The 24,312-nt window shown below is 44.8% G+C and overlaps 1 protein-coding gene across 4 annotated transcripts in view; it reads left to right on the top strand.

The window, feature by feature from the left end:
- Positions 1-2,212: 2,212 nt before the first annotated feature.
- Positions 2,213-24,312, top strand: part of Dnajc16 (DnaJ (Hsp40) homolog, subfamily C, member 16) — a 33,065-nt gene continuing 10,965 nt past the window's right edge. The window contains exons 1-8 of one of the 4 annotated variants that reach the window (XM_005409870.2): positions 2,293-2,383; positions 2,628-2,820; positions 4,265-4,449; positions 9,304-9,370; positions 11,052-11,385; positions 15,841-16,025; positions 19,314-19,418; positions 20,441-20,599. In XM_005409870.2, coding sequence (XP_005409927.1) covers positions 4,283-4,449; positions 9,304-9,370; positions 11,052-11,385; positions 15,841-16,025; positions 19,314-19,418; positions 20,441-20,599 — 1,017 coding nt within the window. In that variant the 5' untranslated portion in view covers positions 2,293-2,383; positions 2,628-2,820; positions 4,265-4,282. Of the gene's footprint in view, positions 2,821-4,264; positions 4,450-9,303; positions 9,371-11,051; positions 11,386-15,840; positions 16,026-19,313; positions 19,419-20,440; positions 20,600-24,312 lie in introns of all 4 variants that reach the window. The other 3 variants (XM_005409868.2, XM_005409869.2, XM_013507424.1) reach the window with 3 other exon arrangements.

Here is a 24,312-nt window from a genome sequence, read left to right as displayed (position 1 = left end):
CCCCCCCCCCCCATTTCTCAGAAGTTCAGATAAACAGCCTGGTTTCAGCTTGGTGGCAGAAATCTGAGCACGAGTGACTCCATTTTGGTTTGTTGCATCCTAGTATAGAAATTCATATACAGTCAGAGAAGAATTGAATCCTCAAGGAAAGTAGCACAAAAAATAAAGACATCAGGGGCTGGGGATTTAGCTCAGCGGCAAATGCGCCTGCCTGGCAAGCGCAAGGTCGTGAGTTCGGTTCCTGGTACCAGAGAAAAACCAAAAAAAAATAAAAATAAAAATAAAAAAAATAAAGACATCAGAATCGTGGCTGGAGGCAACTCTGAACAGAAGCAGGCCTCAGAAAGGAGAAGCAACCCTGTCTCAAAAAGACAAAAAAGAAGGAAAGAAAGAAAGAAAACAGGAAGGAGAAACAATAGCAACTTCTGCATGCCTACCTAGAGATAAACAGAAATTTAAGATTATACTATTGAGCTGAGCGTGGTGGTGCATGCCTGTAATCCCAGCACTCCAGGGGCTGAGGCAGGAGGATCACTTCGAGTTCCAGACCAGCCTGGGCTACAAAGTAAGCTCAAGGCCGGCCTGAACTGCATAGCGAGACCCTGTCTCCAAAAAAAAAAAAAAGAAAAGAAAAGAAAAATTATACTATCATTAGCACCACCCAGGAACCCAGACAGGCTTCAGACTCATAGATGGGTAACCAGAATATCTGGATCCATACTCCTCTCCCTTCCCAAAAATGCCTTTGTTTTTTCCCTTTGCCCTTGCTATGTGACTCATTTCCCTATTGGATCAATATTAGCTAAGTGACTGTAACACTATAAGTTGGTTGGAGTCTGACCCATGTTGTGATTTTGCTGTGTAAATTACTCCTGACAATGGGCTTCATGACAACCGCTTTCTGCACCCCTCCTGTCTCTCAGGAGCTTTTTGTTGTTGTTGTCTTTTTGAGGCAGGGTTTCACTCTGCAGTTCAGACTGGCCTTGAACTCACTTTGTAGCTTAGGATGGCCTTGAACTTGCTGCAATCCTGCTGCCTCAGCCTCCTGAGTGCTGGGATTACAGGCAAGTGCCACACACCTGGCTCAGGAGCTTTATCTTAATAAACCTTTCCTACTCTTAACCTTTGTCCGTTGGAATTCATTCCTCAACATTCCAGGGGACATGAACTCAGCACATCTGACATCTAACAGGTTGGGAATTTTTTTGTTTGTTTTGTTTTGTTTTTCCTGTATCCCTAGTATAGGAGCTCAATTCAAAATAATGACTTCCTCTGGATTTGGGTTAACAAACATAATGGCTTGAGCAGCAAAACCTTAGCTTCAGGGTTGGGACAAAGCTCCATACTAAAGCATTTGCCCTCAATTCAATCCCAGCAGCAGGGCGGGGAGACACCTCATCTCTGTTCTTTCATTTATTTCACATTTACTGGAAACCTGTACTTGTAAAGAACAATGCAGACATGGGCAATACAGAGATGAACAACAGAATTTAAAACCCCTGCCCACAGAGGCTCACATTCCAGTGGGAAGAGACAAGCAATAAACAATATAAATAAAGAGTATGTCAGCCACAAATGCAAAAAAGAAAAAAAGAAAAACAGCAGGGAGAAATGAAATTGCCTTCCTTATATCCCCAAGGGATCTATCTCATTGGCTCAAAGACAGTTTACCTCATCCACCTGTGCCTCCTCCCCTCCCCCTTCCCCCACTTCCCTTTCCAGTGCTTAAATCCAGGCCCGGCACATTCTGGAATGAGACTTCTTACTGATAAACAAAACTAGTTATCCTAGATTTAGATCTTGGGCAAGTCCCTGCTCCTCTATGGACCCCAGCATATGGAGCAGGTAGGCTAGAAAAGATCCCTCAGGTCCCTTCCAACTCTGACGCTCTAGGATTCTATGAATAGGGTTAAAGAGGATGGGGACTAGTGATTGCTTCCCCACCCTAGTAACTGTTGCTACAAGAGGGCCACCTCCTGGTAAGCCGTGGAAACCCCTCCCTAGATCAGGATGTCTTCCTGGCATCCCGTGATGCATAGCGACATTGCCTCGCTAGGAGGCACGTTTTGGCCTCTTTGGTTACGATCAACTCTTTGGATCCAGCCAAAGAGCGCGCCTTGTTTCTATAGCAACCGCGCCAGGTCCACGCGCTGACGGCGAGTGGCAAGGGTCAAGACAGATTCGCAAACTAGAAGCCCGAGACCTGTTCAGTTGCACCTTCTTTGTCAGGCCCTTTAAATGTCACATGACTTTCCTGGGCTTGGTCCCCGCCTCTTTCCCCTCCTTGGTCCCGGCTAACGCTGGTGTGAACGGGAAGCTCCGGGCCGGGCGGACTAACTGGAGCACCGGACGCTGCAGCCGGTTGGGCCAGTGCCCTTTCCCGGTAATTCTTTCCCGGCGTGACGCGCGGAGCCGCCCATGCGGCGGGGCCGGGCAAGCTCAGAGATCTCCCGTTAGTTTCTTTTCGTTCCCAGTCCCCGCTGGGCCCGGGGAGGGGAACCGGGAGCCGACAGGGCCCGGGCCAGGGCTTTCAGGGGCGGCGGGGGAGGGTGTCGCCTCCTAGAAGGTGGCGATCCGCGGCGGGACTCAGATCCGGAGCGTGTCCCCGAGAGCCTCTACCTGGGCAGGGGGTGCTGTCCCGAAGGCGGCAGCCTACCTGTTGGGCAGGTTGTCACCCGCTCTGAGGCTGGCACCGTGGAGCTGGAAACTGTCAGCAAAAGAACTTCACAACCACCACCATCACCGCTAACTAGAAGGGACTGACACAGTGAACGCACTGCACGAGAGAAGTAATACGACCGCTGTGACGGTGGATTCCCTGTTAGTAAATCTGTTACATGTATTTAATCCCCCATGACGACCCTCCAAGGCGGCTGTAGTACTCATTCACGCTTTTATGAACAAGGACACTGAGACTTAGTATTTTTAACTTACCCGAGGTCGTAGAGTTATGGAGAATGGATTCCAGTCCTAGCCTGATTCTACAGCCCATGTGTTTGACCAGTAATTACATAGCCTCTTTTTGGATTTTTTGGACAACAGGACAGGTTGTCTTAAGGAAAAAAAAACTGATTTGCTTTAGGATTTTTTTCTGCACACGTGCAGTTTTAATATGGGTCACCACGTGAGTTGATTTTGTGAGGACACCAAGCAGCATTAGTCTAAATTCAACGCTGTTGTAGCTTTGACCCTCTTAAGGTGTCGCATTACACACTTAACATTTCATTAATTTGTAAAAATCAAGATAACAAGTTTATGGAAAAGTATGGTATTAAAAAACACTGTATGATATTACAAAGGTGTGTAAGTATGTACAGTACCAATACTACCCACTACCTTGTTCATTAATCAGCCAGAATTATTTGCAAAAACCAGGTAGAGTTCAAAACATTTTTTAAGTTTATGCCAATTTTCAGTCTGAACCATGAGTTCTCCTTTATATGAAAAACTAAATTTTTTCTCACTACTTTTTCTCATCCAAAATTTTAATTTATAATGATCATATTGCCAGTGATTGGGTTAAAGAGTGGCTTCTCATCCTGATTGAGTGGATGTGATGAGAAAATATAATTGAGGCATATTATATCTTAGCTGTTTTTAAAAGAGTTCATAAGCCAAGTGTCGTAGCCCACGCCTGTAATCCCAGCACTCGGGAAGCTGAGGCAGGAGGATCATTGTGAGTTCAAGACCAGCTTGAGCTACAAAGTGAGCTCAAGGTCAGCCTGAACTGCATAGCAAGACCCTGTCTCAAAAAGGCAAAAAAAAAGAATTCATATTTGAACTTATTTAATACCCAAAAACCCCACAGCGGTCCCATTTTTGTAGTTAGCACATGATAAGTCTTGTGATTTCATGAACTTATTTAACATGTATGCACTGTAGTGTTCTTAGACCATTTAACTTATTGTGAAGATAGCTAAAATCATGTACTGTATTTGAGCTAGTCACTGATTATTCTATTTATGTTTTCACATACCCACTTATTATTTCTTCATCTCATTCATTTTGAGTCATTTTAAAAGCTGTTCCAATCCAAGGATCCTGGATAGTTGCTATTAATTCTTATTACTCATCTTTTCATCTAGAGTAGTTTTTAATTTTGTTATTCAACAGTGGTAGCAAGATTATTGACTTTAAAAGATGGTCACACAGCTTGACACATTTCCTGCAAAATATCTTTTGTTTGTTTCTTGTACCTTCATCTACGAGACAAGACTGTCCAGGTTTCTGCCACTGAAACTTATTGCCTCTTCAATCATTTCAGCTCTGGAAAGGAAGAGAAATGGAAGTGAAAAAGTTGAGCATTTCCTGGCAATTCTTGATAGTTCTGGTTCTGATCCTGCAAATTCTGTCTGCGTTGGATTTTGACCCATACAGAGTCCTAGGGGTCAGCCGAACAGCCAGTCAGGCTGATATTAAAAAGGCTTATAAGAAGCTCGCCCGGGAATGGTAGGTGAAACAAAGAAATGGAAATTTAATACAAGCTAAGCAGTGTAAGCAGGAGTATGAAGCCTAAATTATGAGCAGCTTTTAATTGTCTTTTCTCTCTGTTTCTGTGTTCCTATTTATATATATATATTATTTATATATATATATATAATATATATAGAACTTGTGTTCGTGTTCTGTAATTCTTGGGGATAAAAGCCAAAACCTATGTTTACTATGAAACTTCCTTTTAGGAATATTGTGGCTTCAAGAATTGCCATAGGGGCCAGAAAGATGACTCAGCGGCACAGTGCCTGCCTGACAAGCACAAGGTCCTGAGTTTGATTCCTGGTACCAAAAAAGAAAAGAAAAGAAAGAATTGCCCTAGACATTGTTAGCATATTTAGTGTTCAACTGAAATAAGAAGGAAATTTAATTTTTTTTAAAACCATGTAACCAACAATGAATAAGCTCCACTTCCCAGGATATGTTATTCACAGGGAAACTCTTTATGAGTTTAATTGCTAAAGGGAACATTATTCAACCTTATTCTCTGTGTGTGTGTATGTGGCGGGGGCGGGGGCGGGGGCGGGGAGAGAGAGAGAGAGAGAGATGTGAGGAATCAAACCCCAGGCCCTTCATGCAGGTTAGAAAAGTGCTACACCAATGAGCTATGTCCCAGTTCTAAATTATTGATTTTTAATTTTTAAGCTTTAAAAAAGAGTTTAATCCCAGTACTCAAGTGGCTAAGACAGGAGGATTGCTGCAAGTTTAAGGCTGGCCTGGGCTACATAGCAAAACTATGTCTCAAAAAAAAAAACAGTTTAAGGCAAGGATAGTGGCACACACTCATAATACTGGCTGCTCCACAGCCTGAAGCAGTAGGATCACAAGTTCAAGACCAGCCTGGGCAATTTAGTGAGACCCTGTGCAGAAATACAAAGGGGTAGTGGCCCAGCTTAGTGGTAGAGCCCTTGTCTAGCATGAAGGAGGCCCTATGTTCCATCCCCAGTACAGCAAAGAAAAAGTTTAAAAAGGGAGCTTTTTCCCCTCAATTAAAAAAGAATACTTCGGGAGGCTGAAGCAGGAGGATCGTTGCGAGTTTGAGACCAGCCTGGGCTACAAAGTGAGCTCAAGTCCAGCCTGAACTACATAGTGAGACCCTGTCTCAAAAAAGACAAAAAAAAAAAAAAAAAAAATTAAAGAATACTCAGGAACCAAGTATATTATTATTTAAGTAAATCTTGTAGTAAAATCATGATTTTGTCTATTAGTTGGCAGGCTAGCAATTAGCAGGGAAACAATAAATCAAAAACTTGTTTTGGACACATGCATTTGTTTCTCCCACCAAAGTTTGGACTATACCAAAGAAGCAGAAGCGTTAGATTATATAGCTGGAGGGGGCGCAGCAGAAGGAGAGAAGGATGGAAAGGAGAACTAGCTGAACCACCTGTAGGCAGTGAAAGAAAGTTTGTGATAGGTACCCCCAGTGCGTATCTCCAGCGTCTTGCTATGCAATTCAGGCTGGCCTTGAGCTTACTTTGTAGCCCAGGTTGGTCTTGAACTCGCCGTGATCCTCCTGCCTCAGCCTCCTAAGTGCTGGGATTATAGGCATGCACTACCATGCCCGGCCTCAGCCTCCGAGTTCTATGTATGGGACTCCACTGAAACCTTGTCATTAGTCTATAAAGGAAGAGATGGCTGAACCTGTTTTACAGATGGGAAAATTGAGACTCAGAGATGGTAAATCTGTATCACCTCTGAGTTCCTTGATTTGACCTTCTGCATCAACACTTACTGTTGTTGGTTGGATTTTCACCACGTGCCCATCTGGACAAGAGTAAGGGTCAGGGTCAGCATTTGGGGGGAGCGAGCTGACTGAGAGAAGGAAGCAGCCACGTGCAGCTAATGGCACCGTGCCTGGCTCTTCTGGCCCCTGTCTTTTTCAGTAAGCAGATACATTTCAGGATTAAACTAATTGCAGTAAAGGTAAAAAGTAGCTTAAAATATACTATTTTGAATACATATTTTAGATTCATACCATGAGGAATCCCAAATTGGATGGTAAAAAGACAACCTCTGATAATGTGTGTCCTCTTTCCAAGGGATTCTACACCCAACTTGCTTTCAGTAATATTTCAAACTCTTGCCTTTTTATATTAGAAGCAAAATACATATATATCTGTAATTAATCCATAAGCGGCAACATTCTTTTTTATGAAACCAAGTCTCACTATGCAGGTCAAGCTGGCCTTAAACTCACTATGTAGCTCAGACTAGCCTTGAACTCCTAGCGATCCTCCTGCCTCAGCCTCCCGAGTGCTGGGGTTATATTCCCATGCCATTACGCCTGGCAAGAACAGCATTCTTTTGGAGAGGATATAGCTTTTCACAATAGTTTTGGAGCAAAAATGACAGCTTGAGGATATGGGATCTGTTGAAATGTACTGCTTTGACTTTTCTGTCTTCCAGAGCTGAAAAGGGTGTTACGATATTAATTAAATGAGTCATTCTCTTCCTTAATTAGAGCCTCTCTAGGAGTAATTCATCACTATAGAAGTGCATAGAGTATCATCTGTGAAAGTCTAAAGTTTTATTTTACCTTTATATTTCTGCTATACTGTTTCCTGTTGTTTTGACTGTGGAAATACTTTATCACTTGGGCTGGTTTCAGTTTCATTTTGTGATGGTTTCATATACACTGAAAAAGAGCAGTGTCTTCCAGTTTGACTTTTCAGAATGAGATGTAGCAGGGAAAAGTGGTTAATGGTTGGATTATATTTTACTAAGCATTTTACTAAGCGTTTCTCAGACTTTACAAGAATTTTCCCATGCTTGGTGAAACGACTTCAAATTACTTTTTTCTCTTAGGAAAATTATTTCTCTCGCTATAGTTAAGTTTTATCCTACAGACTTTTCATGTGTCATCCTTATTAGCAAAATAACTCCTACCCCAAGAAAAGCAGACTGATATTACATGGTTCAGTGAACCAAACAGTAAGTTGTCCCATCCTTTGCTATATTTCTTTTTCTGTCTTGCTTTTTTATTCCTTCAGAGGTCACTAACAGCCAGTAGATAACCATACACTCTGTTCTCTTCACTTTGAAATGTCAAGGTTGCTGCTTGTGAAATAGTTTCATAGCCACTGGAAATACCATTAGGTGACACTTTCCTATGACCAAACATAACCTGTTCTAAATGTCTTCCTGCTGGCGATATCTTCCCACATTAGGAAAGTGTTCCTTACAAGCTAGACCGTCTTGTGCATTCCTTGGTGCTGGAGCCTTGGCCGCCCCTGTTGCAGAACTCCTGTTTCCTATGCAGCTGCCTGTGAGGTTCTTTCTACTCCAGGGTCCTGAAGAGCCCCTTCCCAGCCTTCCTCCCCCAGAGTTCTTTGTGTTAAATCATTTGTTAGCTGCATCGTTTTATCCTCTCAGGCATTAGACTTCAGTCTGAATATTGAGAACACCTTTTCTTTTTGTCACCCAGAAACATGCTTTGGAATCACCATCTCGTTTCCTCAAACCATACTGTTTGCGTTATGCCTAGCCAGGATTTTTCCCCACTAATACTCAGAGCAAGGATTAGATGGTTAAGGAAAGGATATCCAAATTCAACAGTCAACCATATGAAGTTTCCTCTGTTCTAGAGCAATTGGAATATGTGGAATAGTTCCTTCAAACATATTCCTCCTAGAATAAGCCGGTCAAACTGTAATTGTTTTTCCTGTTCCAATGTACTTGCTGTGTTTTTAATGGTCCTTTGCTTCCCTGAGAGTTGTTTTTCTTTCCAAAACCTGTGCTAGGGGAACTTAAGTAGACATCAGCAAAACTGATTACATAAAGAATGACTCCTGTCGTATAGAATCTTTTAACAAAGTGAATGTTAAAAAAAAAAAAAACTTTCTGTATAAAACACTGACTTACATCTTACAGGGCTGCAAGGAAGGAAACCGAGTCCTTTGCCAGATTTTAAAATCCTGAAAACTGAAATAAGAATAAACACAGAAAGATTACAGAATACTATGTGACCTCAAGACAGTTAATTGCCAGCTATAGATAACAGTTCAAGATTAGTTCTACTTTTAATTAAATTAACTTTGTATGAACGTTATGGTTTTTATTTTAATCTTAAATATGTGGCCTTAAATCAGATGTGGTGGCACATGCGTGTAATCCCAACACTTGGGAGGCTGAAGCAAGAGGATTGCCATGAGTTTGAGGCCAACCTGGGCTCCATACTAAGTTCAAGGCCAGCCCGGACTACATAGCAAGCCCCTGTCTCATAAAAACAAAACAAATGTGGGCTTGAAACCATTATCCATTATAGAGCTAAAAGGTACCACAGGCAGAGTAGTACTGAATACTGAAGTACTCTGATTGGAAGGTCAGAAGCAATCTACTGCTTGAAACCTGACTATAACTAAGCAGTTTCACTGTGCACCATAAAAGCTGCTTCTCATGCTGGCCCATGTTAGCCAGAGAGACACCAGCATCAGGTTCGCTCTAAGGTGGGGAGGAAATGCTGGCGTTTGGGAAAAACCCTCATTTTATCGCTAAGGGACTAAGCCCAAGCCCATTTGCGCAGTGTGGGGGAGTAGCATGGAAACACACACACAGTGAAACACTGTGGGACTGCATTCTGGTGCTTTGAAAATGTACCCAACTGGAATGTTCCAGGAGGAGAATGTTTCAAAGTTTCATTTATGGTAGTCTTGTGAAGCCATCCGCTGCTTCACCTGTTTGTTTTAGGCAGCTGTCCTAACACAATGACCCATTTGCCTTTACTGTCATGAACTGTGTGCATGAGGATGTGAAGTGACCACGTGTGAAAAATAAAATCCTCTCTCACCGGCTGCGCATCTGTGTTTTCAGGCATCCTGACAAAAACAGAGATCCTGGGGCAGCAGACAAGTTCATCCAGATCAGCAAGGCTTACGAGGTATTGGGGCAAATCTTGGGGGCCATCCTTTAGTTCTTAATAAAATGTGCTTCTGGTGATTAGCTCTGTAACATCCTCCCAGGAAATGCATGTTCCCATACCCTGACCCAGTTTTCAAATGACGGTAGAGCTTGGCATGGTGGCGCATGCCTGTAATACCAGCACTCGGGAGGCTGAAGCAGGAGGATCTTTGCAAGTTGGAGACCTGCCTGGGCTACAAAGTGAGCTCAAGGCCAGCCTGAACTGCATACTGAGACCCTGTCTCAAAAAAAAAAAAAAAAAAAAATGACAGTAGAGAGAACGTAGCTGGCCACATTCATTCAAGCATGTGTCCCATCCCATCCTGTCCCCAACCCCTCTCCACTAGGGATTGAATCCAGGGCTGCTCAATCACTGAGCTACATCTCCAGGCCTTTTTATTTTTGATTTTGAGACAAATCCTCACTAAGTTGCTAGATGGGCCTTAAATTTGGAATTCTCCTATCTCATCCCTCTGAGTAGCTAGGATTACAGCTGTGTGCCACCACACCTGGCCAGACTATCTCAAAGACTTTAATTAGAATTACAAGATTCCTTGAAATATATTCTGTATTACCTTTTTAGAAACTTTCGTTAAAGAATCACATGCCAATTTGCCTTTATTTCTTAGAAAGACACAGAGTTACAAAAACACTGAAACACAACCCTTTGATAATTTTCCAACATATCAGCTCAAGTCCCTTGGCCTGGAATATGCATAACAGCAGTCCCTGGCTTCCTGATTTGTTAGGGGATGCTCTTCGCCAAACATTGCTTAGACCATAGGTTAATTCATCACCCTAAATGGATTCTTGAACCTTATACCTCAAAGCTATTTTCAAGTAAAGCAGAGTCAGCTAACACACAAGACCCTGAGCTCAATTCTGTGGCTGGTGTGCACATACCTCCAAACCTTGGTCTACATGATTCCAACTCATATCATACGACTAATTCAGTTTTCTTATAATTGAGCCTATCAGCAATGTGTGTTGTTTTTTTGCTTTCCTGAAGTGCTTACCGAGATAGTTTCAAATCTTTAATGCCGACATGAATGGGACCAACTGAAGACCTAAAGTACTTTGATCTATAGTTTTCTTTAATGTTTCTGTTAAAAGAAGAGTTTCCCAACATACTGAGCCACTGTGTTTAGAATGTATAATCATAGCTAGGGATATTGACACTTGCCTATAATCTCCACACTTGGGAGGCTGAGGCAAGAGGATTGCAAGTTCAAGCCCAGCCTGGGCAATGTAGTGACTGTCTCAAAATAAAAAATTTTAAAAGGGCTGGTGGTGTAGCTCAGTGCAAAGGCCCTGAGTTCAATCCCCAATGCCACAAAAAGAGACAGAGGGTCTGGGGACATAGCTTAGTGGCACAAGCACCTGCCTGGCAAGCACAAGGTCTTGAGTTTGATTCCCGGTACCAGGAAAAAAAAAAAAAGAGAAATACCTAATCACATCTTAATCTTTACTTTTGTTTTGCGGTACTGGGGATTGAACTCACAACCTTATGCTTGCTAGGCAGGCGCTTATGCCACTGAGCTATATCCCCAGCCCTTTACATTTATTTTCTTTGTATGTCTTTTGAGTTGCTGACAGAAAATTCCTTTGCGTGAAACTTTTCTCTAGTTTCTGAGATTTCTTACACTTTTTCCTCCTTGTAGATTCTTTCCAATGAAGAAAAGAGATCCAATTATGATCACTATGGTGAAGCTGGAGAGAACCAGGGCTACGAGCAGCAGCAGCGAGAGTATCGCTTCCGCCATTTCCATGAAAATTTCTATTTCGATGAATCTTTCTTTCACTTCCCTTTCAATTCGGAGCGACGGGACTCAATTGACGAGAAGTACTTACTACACTTCTCCCACTACGTGAACGAAGTGGTCCCAGACAGCTTCAAGAAGCCCTACCTCATTAAGATCACCTCGGACTGGTGCTTCAGCTGTATCCACATCGAGCCCATTTGGAAAGAAGTGGTTCAAGAACTGGAAGGATTGGGTAAGATTGCTTTCTTCTCTTGGAGACTGTTTGCCTTCTGTTGCTGGGACAGGCTGACATACATGGCTTGGAGGAGAATAGGTCGATTTTGGCGTACAGTTTCAGAGGGGTCAGTCCATGGCCAGCTGGCTCCATTGCCTTTAGGCCTACGGAGAGGCAGAAACATCGTGGCGGGAGGCCTTGGCAGTGGGGGAAGCTGCTCACCTCATGGCAGCCAGGACGCAGAGAGGAAGGAAGAGGCAAGGGCAGGATTTGCCTTGCTAGGCAGCCCCCAGTGATCCCGTTCCCCAGCTGGGCCCCACCTCCTAACAGCGCATTCAGCTCTGAGCTCATCCAAAGATGAATCCGTTCATGAGCCAGCGCCCTCCTGACCCAGCCCCATCTCCGGGCCCCACCCTGAACAGTGCTGCTTTGGGGATCAGGCCCTCAGTACCTGAGGCTTTGGAAACAATTCATTTTTAAAATGTAACAGAGATATCGGTAGAGGAGAAGGCGATTTATCTCATTCATGAATTTATGGAATATTGGGAGAAAACAGTAGGTAACGTGATTTCTCTTGGTGGGTTCACGGTGATTTATGTTTTCCAGATGCATTTTCAGAGGGGGGCACGGGTACATCAGTTTCATTTTGCATTACTGACTTGAAGTTTTAACTGTATAATAAATAGCCAGGCACCCAGTGGAGGCCTTCTTACCGTAGTTCTGGAGGCTAAAAGTCTCAGAACGTGGTGTCAATAGACTTGCCGTCTTCTGGGGCCTCCCGCTGTGGCCTGCCGATGGCAGCTCCTCGCTGTATGCCCCCGTGGGTCTCTCTGCATGTGCGTCTCTGGTGTCTTCCGTCTGTACCCTTACCTCTCATAAGGAGACCAGTCCTGTTGCGTGAGAGCCCATCTTAACGACCGCATTTTACCTTCATTTCTTCCTTAAAGGTTCTTTCTTAGCCCAGGCTACCGTAATGAAATACCATAGTCCAGGTGGCTTAACCAACAGAAACTAGTTTCTCACAGTTCTGGAGGCTGAAGTCCAAGGCTAGGGTACAGCACGGTTGGACTTCTGAGAAGGCCGTCTTCCCGGCTTGTGGGGGGCCACCTTGCTGTGTGCTGTGTGTCTCTTCTTACAAGATCATTAACCGTGTCACGAGAGTCACCCTGGAGTCCTAGTTATCCCAGAGGCCCTTCTTCAGGTACCATCCTGTCAAGGGCCGGGGCTTCAGCACATGAATCTGGGGGGAACATGAACACCCCACCCTCTGATAGTCTTGGGGTACGGGTCTGAATCAGACCTTTGTTTCATCCATATTTACCACTTAGTGCCCAGGAAGTTTTAGGTAACCGAGGAAGGATATTTAATTTATTCACTCCTAAAAGTTGGCATTGCTGAGTTCAGTGTGTGTGTGTGTGTGTGTGTGTTTTCTAGGCCTTAGCAGACCTATTCTTGAGGTCTGCTAAGGGACAGTCTCAACCCCAGGGCCTGGATTTCTCAGGAGAGCAGATTCCTGGAAACCACTGGTTCATGTGTCCTAAAGAAAGTGTCCGTCTTGTTTGGAAATGTTCAGGTACCTGATTTGGCAAAATACTTTCCTTTTTTTTTTTTTTTTTTTTCTTTTTTTGGTACTGGGAATTGAACTCATGACCTCAAGCTTGCCAGGCAAGCGCTTATGCTGCTGAGCTTCATCCCCGGCCCAAAAATGCTTTCCTGAGGGGGAGCAGAGTTGGCTCTGGAGAGAAGCTGAAGGCGTAAGCATCGCAGCGTCTCCGTAAGGCAGGCAGTGGGTGCATGATGAGTGAAGGAGTGTTGAGGTCAGGTGGAAGCCGCTGAACTGTCACAAACTGTCACTGCATCCCGTGCTGTCCAGGTGCTGTGTCTAGGAAGGAGCGAACGCTGGCCCGTAGCAGAGGTCAGCGCCACAGCACTGTGCGTGCAGGACAGAAATGTATTTACACCACGTCACCCCAAATGACACATTAGACACAGCAGGCAGACGTACATGGTGTGAGAACACACAGCATAGTGGGTACAACCAGGTACTGCAGGGTCTGGCAGGCAGTGGTTCAAGCTCCATCTTTGTGTCCTTTGTCCTTTGGACAGACATTTTGTGTGGGGGGGCGTTTTTTGGGGATTTTTTTGGTACTGGGAATCAAACTCAGGACCTTGAGCTTGCCAAGAAAGGCATTGTGCTGCTGAGCTATATCCCTGGCCCTGGACAGACATTTAACCTAAGTTTCTTCACATCCAAAATAGCCAGGCGTGGTGGCGCACGCCTATAATCCCAGTCCTCCAGAGGCTAAGGCAAAAGAGTTCTCAGCCAGCCTGGGCTACATAGTGAGTTCAAGACCAGCCTAGCCGGGCGAGGTGGCGCACACCTATGATCCCAGCACTCGGAGGCTGAGGCAGGAGAATCGTTGTGAGTTTGAGGCCAACCTGGGCTACAAAGTGAGGTGAAGACCACCCTGATTTGCAAAGTGAGACCCTGTCTCAAAAAACAAAGCAAAGCGGCTGGGGATTTACCTCAGCGGCACAGTGCCTGCCCGGCAAGCACAAGGTCGTGAGTTCGATCCCTGGTACTGGGGAAAAAAAAAAAAACAAAAAAAAGGAAACAGAGCAAAACAAAACAAAGACCAGCCTAAACTACATGGCAAGACCCTGTCTTGGAAGAAAAAAAAAGGCAATAATGTGAAGTCAAGAGTATCATTATCATTATGAAGAATAAATAAGAAAATTGTAAGCTAAGGGCCTAATATATATTAAACACCTAATAAGTAAACGTTAGGTAATTTCTGATAAACTGGTTTTCCTGGTTTACCAAAGTAGTTTTTTTTTCACCAATACTGGGACTCAAACCCAAGGTCTGTTTAATTTGAGACGGAGCCTCCCAAAATTGCTAAATTGTTCAGGCTAGGCTTGAGCTTGTGACCTTCCTGTCTCAGCCTCCCAAATTGCTGGCATGTTAGGCATGTACCACCACACCTGGCTCCAAAGTAAATTTGGAGTGGCTGTTTTCACTATGCAGTTCAGGCTGGCCTTGAACTCACTATGTAGAGCAGCCTGGCCTCAAATTCATGGTGATTCTCCTGCCTCAGCCTCCCAAGTGCTGGGATTATAGGCGTGCACCACCACACCCAGCTAAGCATCTATTTTATAAACCCCATTTGAAAATTTTTCCTGGGCCAGGGATGTAGCTCAACAGCATAAACGCTTGCCTGGCAAGCCTGAAGTCATGAGTTCAATTCCTGGTACCAAAAAAAAATTTTTTTTTTCCTAAACATATTAGTCCATCGTCTTCAATTCACTGGCTGCCGTGTACCACTTCAGACTTACTTTGAGCAGAGCCTCTTCCAGGCCTGGGCAGAAAGCAAGGAGCAACCCTGCAGCTGAGGGAGCAGGGGAGGCAGAGAAGAGAAGCGCACACAGACGGGGGCAGCAGCGGGGCTGGGCGGGTAGAGCATGCGGGGAGTCGGGGAGGAAGGAGCGTGGAGCCCGGGCCCAGGGAGCTGGCATCCAAGGTGTGTGAAGGGGGAGCAGGCAACTCTCCGCAGCTGACCAGTAGAGAGCCACCTGAGGGATGGGCTGTGAAGGTGAGAAGAGAGGCGGGTGCTTTCCCAGCCTGGCGAGAGAGCAACCTTCCCCCTGAACTAGGGCAGCGGGCATCAGGAGAGATGGGCACGTGTGAGCGGGTTGGGCAGGATCGTGGAGGCCTGGGGGACCAGGTTCCTGTCCCCACTTGAACATGAGGAGCAGGAGGAGAGAGGAGAGCAAGCAGTCCTGAGCTGCTGGGGATATAGCTGAGTGGTACAGTGCCTGCCTGGCAAGTGGGAGGTCATGAGTTCAAGTCCCAGTACCAAAAAAAAAAAAAAAAAAATGGGGCCAGGTCAGCCTCTCAGCTACACATTCACCTGGGCAACGCACACTCCAGGCAGGAGGGACTGCCAGTGCCGAGACCCTGGGGCAGGAGCCCGCCAGTGTGTTCCAAGAATCACAAGGACACTGGGGACTGAGCCAGCTGAATGCAGGGGACACCACACCCGGCGTGGATCATGGGTTTTATTCCAAGTGAAATGATCAAGTCTCTGCAGGGTTTGGGGAGAGAAGGGATGAGTTTATTTTCACGTTTTAGAAAGAACCATCTGACCACTGTGTTAAAAATAGGCTGTCTGAGACGGGCGTTGTTCATGAGTGGAATCTCAGCTCTTGGGAGGCTGAGTCAGGAGGATGGCCTTAAGTTCCGGGCTAGCCTGCACTATGTAGCAAGAAAAGAAAGACCGGCCTGCGGGTGGGACACACCGGAGCGGCTGAGGTAGGATTGCAGATTCAAGGCTAGACTGGGCAATTTAGCAAGTCTGTTGAAAGAGACTCTCTCCTGTGAATTGAATTTTAATTTCACACGAACACCGAGAAAGCACTTCCCAGCGTTTCAGACTCCCAGGGGCCCTCACGCAGCTCTTGGATCCCTTTCAGGTGTGGGCATCGGCGTGGTCCACGCAGGGTATGAGCGGCGCCTGGCCCACCACCTGGGGGCGCACAGCACACCCTCCATCCTGGGCATCGTAAACGGCAAGGTGTCCTTCTTCCACAACGCGGTGGTCCGCGAGAACCTGCGGCAGTTTGTGGAAAGCCTGCTTCCCGGGAACTTGGTGGAGAAGGTAAGTGAGTGGCCGCAGGACAGCGTGGCTGGGACATGGCGGGGAAGGAGCCTGGACGCTGACTGCGAGGACTGTCTGTGACCCGCGGGCCTGGCACGCGTAAATTATCCACTCAGACCAGGTGGTTTAATTGAAGTCTAGGAGCTGAGCGTTGAGACAGGTAAAGTGCAGAGACCAGAAGGGTTGATGCTCGTTAATAATCATGTTAGGGCCGGGGATACAGCTCAGTGGCACAAGCGCCTGCCTGGCAAACTCAAGGTTATGAGTTCGATTCCTGGTACCAAAAAAATAATAATAGTAATAATCATCTGTCAGATTTTACCCTGTCCTTGGAATCTGAGCCTAAAGTTGCAGTGATCGTTTTCTAAACAACAACAAAAGTTAGATCATAACAGAAGATAAGAGATTTATTCTGGTTCATTAATTTGCTTATGTAAAGGTATTTGTCTTATGAATTTGAAAATATTCCAATTAAATTATATTTGGATATTCCATTATCATATCTGTAGAAAACACTATATTCTATGAAATCAGATATTATTTTTGGAACTTTAAAAACTTACAGTGATACAACAATATGGGTAAATTTTACAAAGAAAAGCTTGAACAGTGCTCACTTCGGCAGCACATATACTAAGAAAAGTTTGGACAAAAGAAGCCAAATAGAGTTTTTTTCTTTTTAAAGCACTTTTTTTTCAACTACCTCAGAGTCGGTATCAAAGTTACTAGGAAAGGGGTCTTACTTTACTTTAAATTCACCCTTTTAACATAGCGAGAAAAAGATCTGGATATGGGGGTGTGCACTTCTAATACCAACACTGTAGAGGCTGAGGCAGGAAGATTGCAAGTTAAAGATCAACCCGCTACTTAGCAAGACCCAGTCTCACAAAGCAAAGCAACCAAAAAGAGTGAACATACAGAATTGTCCATCATATCTTCACATGTACTATTCATAGCCTGTCCTGTCAAGATCATTATTCACATAAGAAATGTTGGAGCTAAGCCGGGCATGGTGGCACACGCCTGTAATCCCAGTACTCAGGAAGCTGAGGCAGGAGGGAGCTAGCTGAAAAGGTCCTCTAGCCTTTGCAAAACACCTCCGCTTGAAGAACTCTGCAAGCAGCTTCCAGGCTGCTGGGTAGTTATTTCCATCCAGTGCCTTGGAGCCTGGAGGCGTCCTGGCAGAAATGAGCCGCGTACTGCTTCTCTGGGTGAGGAGAGAAAAGGAAGGTGTGTGCTGCAGGCCAGCGGAGCTCCCGCTCCTGTGCGGAAGTCGCTGGTGAGCAGGACATGCTGAGGTTGGAGCTCTCCCTGGTGGGGCCTCAGAGCACCTCCGGGACCAGTAAAGAACTGGGGCTTGGCCTGCTGGTGACGCACCATTAGAGGAGTCAGAGCAGCCGAGTGAAGCAGATTTGGACTTTTTATACATCCTTCCAGATGCGGTATAGAGAGAAACTTTGTTAAACTGCGATGAAAAGTTTCTAGCTGATGTTTTTAATTTGTACTCTCAGGAATATTTTTTTTTTATTTTAAAGAGAATAAAAAAACAATAAAAACCATATAGAATTTCAAAAGAAGATGATAGGAAATTAGCAATGGTTATTATATTGCATATTGTTATCTTCAAAGTAGTTGCTCAGATTACAAGATATAGGGATGCAAAATTGATCCAACAATATAAGCACTAATGGTCTCTTTCAGTGAAGTAATAGAAATTAGTAGTACAGTTATCTTTGCTATCATGTGTGTATGTGTATACATTTATATTTCCCTTCCTTCTTTTCTCCTTTCCCACATCCCCTTTGTTCTTTCCTTTTGAGCAGTTTCTTTCCCTATCACAATATCTATTGTACCTTTTGGATCTTATTTACTCTTTCAGTTTCTTACACTAGGGAGACAATATGATGTTTACACATGTGAGTCTGATTTATTTCACTTACGAGTATGGTCTCCAGTTGCATCCATTTACCTATAAAAGCCTCAAGTTCACTTTTCTTTATAGCTGAGTAGTAGTCCATTGTATAAAAATACCACACCTTTTGTATCCATTCCTCAGTGGATGGGCATTTGGGTTGTTTCCAGTATTTAGCTATGACAAATTGTGCTGCTATAAACATGGGTGCACATATATCACTGTGGTATGATGTTTTCAATTCTGGGATATTTTAAGAGGTGAAAAGTAACAATCTAGATGGTAATGAATGAAAGTTTATAATGTACAGGTGGGATAGGCCACTTTATTTTTCTGTGCACCATTTAAAAATGCCAGTGTCAGGCTGGCAGCGTGGCTCACCAGTCAGGTGGTGTCATGGGCCGGACCTGGGCTCAGTCTCCAGCACTGGACCAAGGAGAAAGGGCAAGTGTGCTGGGCTGTAGGTTAGGAAATGAAGAAGTGTGCTCTGCAGGCCCGGTGCTAGAGTGAGTGTGCGTACACACTCAAGGTGCATTCTGTAAGTAGCAAGAACCAACTTTAAAAGCTCAACTTTTGTTTTTTTGTTTTGTTTTGTTCTGTTTAATCTTTTTGAGACAGAGTTTCGCTGTGCAGTTCAGGCTGGCCTTCAGCTCAGTTTGCAGCCCAGGCTGGTCTCAAACTCACAACGATCCTCCTGCCTCAGTCTCCCAAGTGCTGGGATTACAGGCGTGCACCACCACACCTGGTTTAAAAGCTCAACTTTTGTAATAGGGTAATTGTTTAAGCAGAATTATTTCAGTCTATAAGAGTTTAAGCAAATGAAAATATCAACTCTCTTTCCATTCTCTTTTACACTTTTTATCAGCACATAACAATTACACTTGTCATAGAGAGGTGATACATGTATATAACACATCTTAATTTTTTATTTTATTCCCCTTCCCATGCCCTCTTTCCCCCTCCCTCCATCTCTTGATCCCCTTCCCATTTGCAAAAGATCTATCTCCCTGTTTCCTAATATCTTATCTTTTTATTTTGCTCTTTATTTATACTTTTAATAGCTTCGGTCAAAAGAATTAGTTGTCTTTGGAGGGGGTTGTTTTTATTTTTTGTTTTTCATTTTTTGAGACAGGATCTCACTGTGTAGTTCAGGTTGGCCTTGAACTACTATGTAGCCCAGGCCTCAAACTCAAAGTGATCCTCCTGCCTCAGCCACCAGAGTGCTGGGATTACAGGCATGCACCACTACACCCAATTTGTATTTTTAAATTTTTCGCAAATAATTGTTTCCACATATTTGATTTATTTCCTGACTGGAGTATAATACAGTTGTAAAGAATTAACTATTGAATCTAACATTCTGTTTTCAATTTAAGGTTACAAATAAAAACTACGTCCGATTCCTCTCTGGCTGGCAGCAAGAGAATAAGCCTCGCGTCCTTCTCTTTGACCAGGGACCCTCTGTGCCGCTGCTCTACAAGGTACCCGTGTGCTGACAGGGTGCTCACACTCTGGGGGTGGAAAGTAATCTCTGGGGTGCAAATAGTAGCTTGCTTGTGCTTATGGGAAGTACAGGTACAGCATCCCTGATCTGTGCATCCAAAATCTGAAATGTTCCAAAGTCTGAAACTTTTTGAGCACCAGCGTGAAAGAGAGAGAGAGATTCCACGTCAGGCCACATGTGATGGGCCTCAGGGAAGTGCAGGCACTTGTTCAAATCACATCAGGCTGTGCTCGAAGTGTGTATGAAGCAGGTGAGCTCTGTGTTTGGACTTCCTTGCATCCTCGGGACCTCTGACTATACGTCTCGTACGCTGATGCCCCAGAACCGAAATAAAATCTAAACGACTTCCCGTCCCAAGCATTTTGAGTGAGGGATGCTCAGCCCATAACTGTTGCCCACGTGAGAAGTGTTTGGAAGCCTGACGTTTTTCTCCGCCACCTCCCGCTGAGCACTTGCTGCTGCTGTGCTAACGCTGTCCACATCCACAGTGCTGTGAGGCTTCGGAGGAACCCGGTGCCAGGGATGCCGCCCGTATTTCATAGACTGGGATGCAAAGGCCTAGGGGGTTGCATAACCCAAAGTCCCACCCAGCACAGCGATCATGCGGTGGCCCTGAGGCCCTTCCGCCTCGGCACCTGCCCTGCTGACGACCCCTGCGCTGCAGGCCCCGCACGCCTGTTACCGTCGCTGGCACCTGACATTGGGAGGGAAAGGTCCCGGCCACTGGCACAGTCACGACCATCTGGCATAATTCCCCAAACAGTCCATGCCTCACACCCAGGACCAATCTTAGTGAGATGATTATTTTACCTTTGATAAAGAGAATTAGCTGTGTTTGCCTTTGTTGGTACAGTTTTTGTGCAGGGACCGCCATAGAATTCCCAGAAGTGTAGAGATGACCAAAGATGGAGCTGACTAAGCTCAGGGAGCAGGTCCCTGGGTTTGTCATTTAGGAGCCGTGCTGTCCACGTCACTCTCTTCTCTGTTCTGCCCTCACAGTTGACTGCGTTTGCGTACAAAGATTACCTGTCGTTCGGCTACGTGTATGTCGGGGTAAGAGGGGCGGAGGAGATGACGAGGAAGTTCAACATCAACGTGTACGTGTCCACCATCCTGGTCTTCAAGGAGCACATCAACAAGCCGGCCGACGTGCTGCAGGTACGTGGGAGGGCCCCACGCTGCCTTCATGTGAGCAGCAGCAGGATCCAGTAGAGCCGGGGAGGAGAAACTATTTTCCATTTCCTCTGCTGATGTACATGTGCTTTGACTTGACAGTGCTTTGCCTAAAAAATATTTTATTCTTAAGTATTCCTGATGGAAAAATGAATAATCTAAACCAAGTGCAGTGGCACATGCCAGTGGTCTCATGACTTGGGAAGTGGAAGCAGAGAATTGTTTGCGTTCAGGAGTTCAGAACCAGCCTGCCTGGACAAATAACAAGAGTCCATCAAAAACAAAGGGAGGGAGAGGGGAAAAGAAAAGGGAAGGGGAGACAAGGAAGGTGGAAAGAATGAGGGAAGGGCAGGGAGGGAGGGGGAAAGGCAGAAAAAGAAAGAAAAGAAAGAGAAAATTATCTTCTTCCAAAATGAATTACAAGTATGTACTCAAATGTAAAACAATGAAAAGGAAGGAGAAAAAACTTTAACTGAGAGAACATTACTGATCTTAAAGTGGGGGAGGACTCAAAGCACTTACAGGGCAGTCTTCATAATCTGACTATAAGGTCTACATTTACGTGAACAATGTTCGCTCACCATCACTGTGACCGGATGTCAGTCAGTGTGGAGGAGGTGAGGCGCATTTAGGCTCACGGTTTCCAAGGTGTCAGTCCATGGTCGGCTGGCTCCGTTGCTGTCGGCCTGTGGCAAGGGCCAGGTAGAGGAAAGCTGCTCAATTCATGGCAGCCCGGAAGCAGACAGAGCGGGAAACAGAGCCCAAGGAAAGACAGACCCCTCAAGGCACCCCATCCACACCAGCCTATGCCTTCCAGCTTGGCCCTACTTCCTAATGGTCCTTTCAGTTATTAACATCTTCACAGTCTGTTCACCTTTCTAGGCACACCTCTCTCTATCTCTCTGTCTCTCTCTGTCTCTCTCTGTCTCTCTCTGTCTCTCTCTCTCTCTCTCTGTCTCTCTCTCTCTCTCTCTCTCAGAAATAGGATCTTACTAAATCTCTAAATTTCCCAGGCTAGACTCAAACTTGTGATCCTCCTGCCTCAGCCTCCCAGAGTACTGGGATTACAGGTGTACACCACCACACCCACCTCCAGGCAGCTCTTAAACCAATCAAGTTGAGCATCAAGAAAATATTTTAAATTTAAATATTAGCCCTCAAGAAAATATTTTAAATTTTAAAATCAGCCAAGGAAGCATTTTTAACAAATAGAAGCATATTGGTACCTTGAATTGCTAGAGAGTTCCTTCTAATCAAGATCAGCACAAGATTCTGAGAAGAGATTCAAATGACTTTACGAACATTTTTAAAAAGTAAACCTTGCCTAGCGTGGTGGCGCACGCCTGTCATCCCAGCACTCAGGAGGCTGAGGTAGGAGGATCCTTGCAATTTGAAGGCCAGCCTGGGCTACATAGTGAGCTCAAGGCCAGCCTGAACTGCATAGCGAGACCCTGTCTCAAAAAGACACCCCCCCAAAAAAAACAAAGTAAACTTTATTAGTATTCAGAGAAATGAAAATTTAACATTTTCTCTCCCATCAAATTGTCAACATTTTCACACTTAAAATAACCAGTGGTGTTGAGGGGACAGAGATGCAAGCCCCTTTCCTCACTTGCCCTGGCCCAGGCTCTCAGAGAAGTCATCCTGTAGCATTGCGTCCTCCACCCAGAGGCAGTGTACTCCTAAATGCCTCTTGTGAGCAAATCCTATTGTGGATGCTAGGACTAAGGGGACTGAAGTGGCCAAAGAAACAGGCTCCTCTGCTCTGCATCGTACTGGGGAATCAAAACACAGGGCAGTGTGTCAGACAGTAATGATCGCCACAAGTTCTTGGGCCACATGCTGAGTTCAAGTCCTCCTGAGCTGCGTAGTGAGATCTTGTCTCGACAGCAACACTGAAATACTAACGGAGGTCCCAGGTGAAATGTGAGACCCCACCTACCTTCACCATGAAACTGGACATGAAAGAAATGTGTACACCTTCTAAAGCTGTGGTCTGTGTCAATAAATGATTTTAAAGTGGGTACGATAAAAATAAGTGCAGCCAGATAGGGTGGTGCATACCTGTAATCCCAGCACTCAGGAGGCTGAGGCAGGAGGATGGCTGTGAGTTCAAGACCAGCCAGGGCTACATAGTGAATTCAAGGCCAGCCTGAACTAATACCAAGAGTATATCTCAACAATAATAATAATAATAATAATAGTAATAATAATAATAAATAAAATTAAAATAGTGCAAAGATAGTCCACAGAATCAGTGAAGATATGCGTCATACACATAAACAAAACCTAGGGAAAAAAACAAAGATGAGAACATACAATTAACGGCTACAAATCAAGAACTTGAAAAGGGCAGATAACCCAGTAGGGAAAAAGTAGATAAAGTACACGCAAAGCAGGGCCAGGGGGATGTAGCTCAGCAGCACAGCACCTGCCTAGTGAGCGCAAGGTCCTGAGTTGATTTCCAGTATAAAAAAAAAATAAAAAAAAAAAACTGATTCTCACATGATATGATAAATGTAAAGCAATACTATTCATACTAAAGATTTTTTTTTCATACTAAAGATTTTTGATTGTGGAAAATATTGGAGTGTTTTGTTTTGTTTTGTTTGTAGTGCTGGGGATCGAACATAGGGTGTCACACATGCTAGGCATGTGCTTTACCACTGAGCTCCATCCCAGCCCAGTATTTTTCTTTAAAAATGCGTCATTTATATTAACATGTACAGTTTTGCTTTTCGATTTCTAAGACAGCTAATAAATATCAGTAATAAAACTCACATAGGAACTAGGCACAGTGGGTCATGCAGTCCCAGCTACTCAGGAGGCAGAGGCAAGAGAATTGCTTGAGCCCAGGTATTCGGGGCCAGCCTGGGCACTCTGGCAAGACCTGCATCTCTAAATGAATGAAGGAATGAGTCCATCCCGCATCATCCAACTCTTTGGGATCTTCAGGATTTCTCAGAGTATAAAAACGTCCTGAAATCAAGCATTTCGGGAGCAGCTGCTGCGGGTCTGTCTGGAGGGAACTGTGGGTCCTGGGAGATGAAATCTCCCACTCCTCTAGGCAGTGCGGTTTTCCAAGGTCGCGAGAGCTGTTACACTTCCACAGTGGGGTGTACTTCCACTGCGCTGCGGCCTCACCCCACCAGGCCAGTTCACTTTTTCTAAGTTGAATAATGATGTGAGGGTGCCACCTTGTGATTCTGCTTTGTGTTGTCCTTACCTCGAAGGAGTCGAGGTGTCTTCTTCTTTGTACGTGAGCCTTGAGTTTTCTTCTCGGTGACGCACCTACCTGTCATGTTTTTTACTGCATTATCTGTCTGTCTCTGTCCCTGATGTGTAGCAGTTGTACGTATCTTCTTATCTTTGGGGGTTTTTTCCCTAGTCTTTTGATTCTGTGTGTGTCAAATAGCTTCACCAATTCTGTGAGTTACCTTTGTGGTATTTGTAGGGTATTTGCTTTTTAAATTATTTTTAAAGCCCTACATAAAATACACGTGTACAAGGATGTACACATAAGGAACCGGGCGTGGTGGCGCACACCTGTAATTCCAGCACTGGAGAGGCTGAGGCAGGAGGATCGTTGCGAGTTCGAGACCAGCCTGGGCTACAAAGTGAGTTCAAGGCCAGCCTGAACTGCATAGTGAGACCCTGTCTCAAAAAGAAGTCAAGAAGACAAAAAAAAAAAAAAAAAA

This window comes from Chinchilla lanigera, unplaced genomic scaffold (genome assembly GCF_000276665.1).
Source record: "Chinchilla lanigera isolate Chin_1 unplaced genomic scaffold, ChiLan1.0 scaffold00126, whole genome shotgun sequence".
Taxonomy (NCBI): Eukaryota; Metazoa; Chordata; class Mammalia; order Rodentia; family Chinchillidae; genus Chinchilla; species Chinchilla lanigera.
The sequence above is the reverse complement of the archived record's forward strand: the minus strand, read 5'-3'. Positions and strand labels throughout refer to the sequence as shown.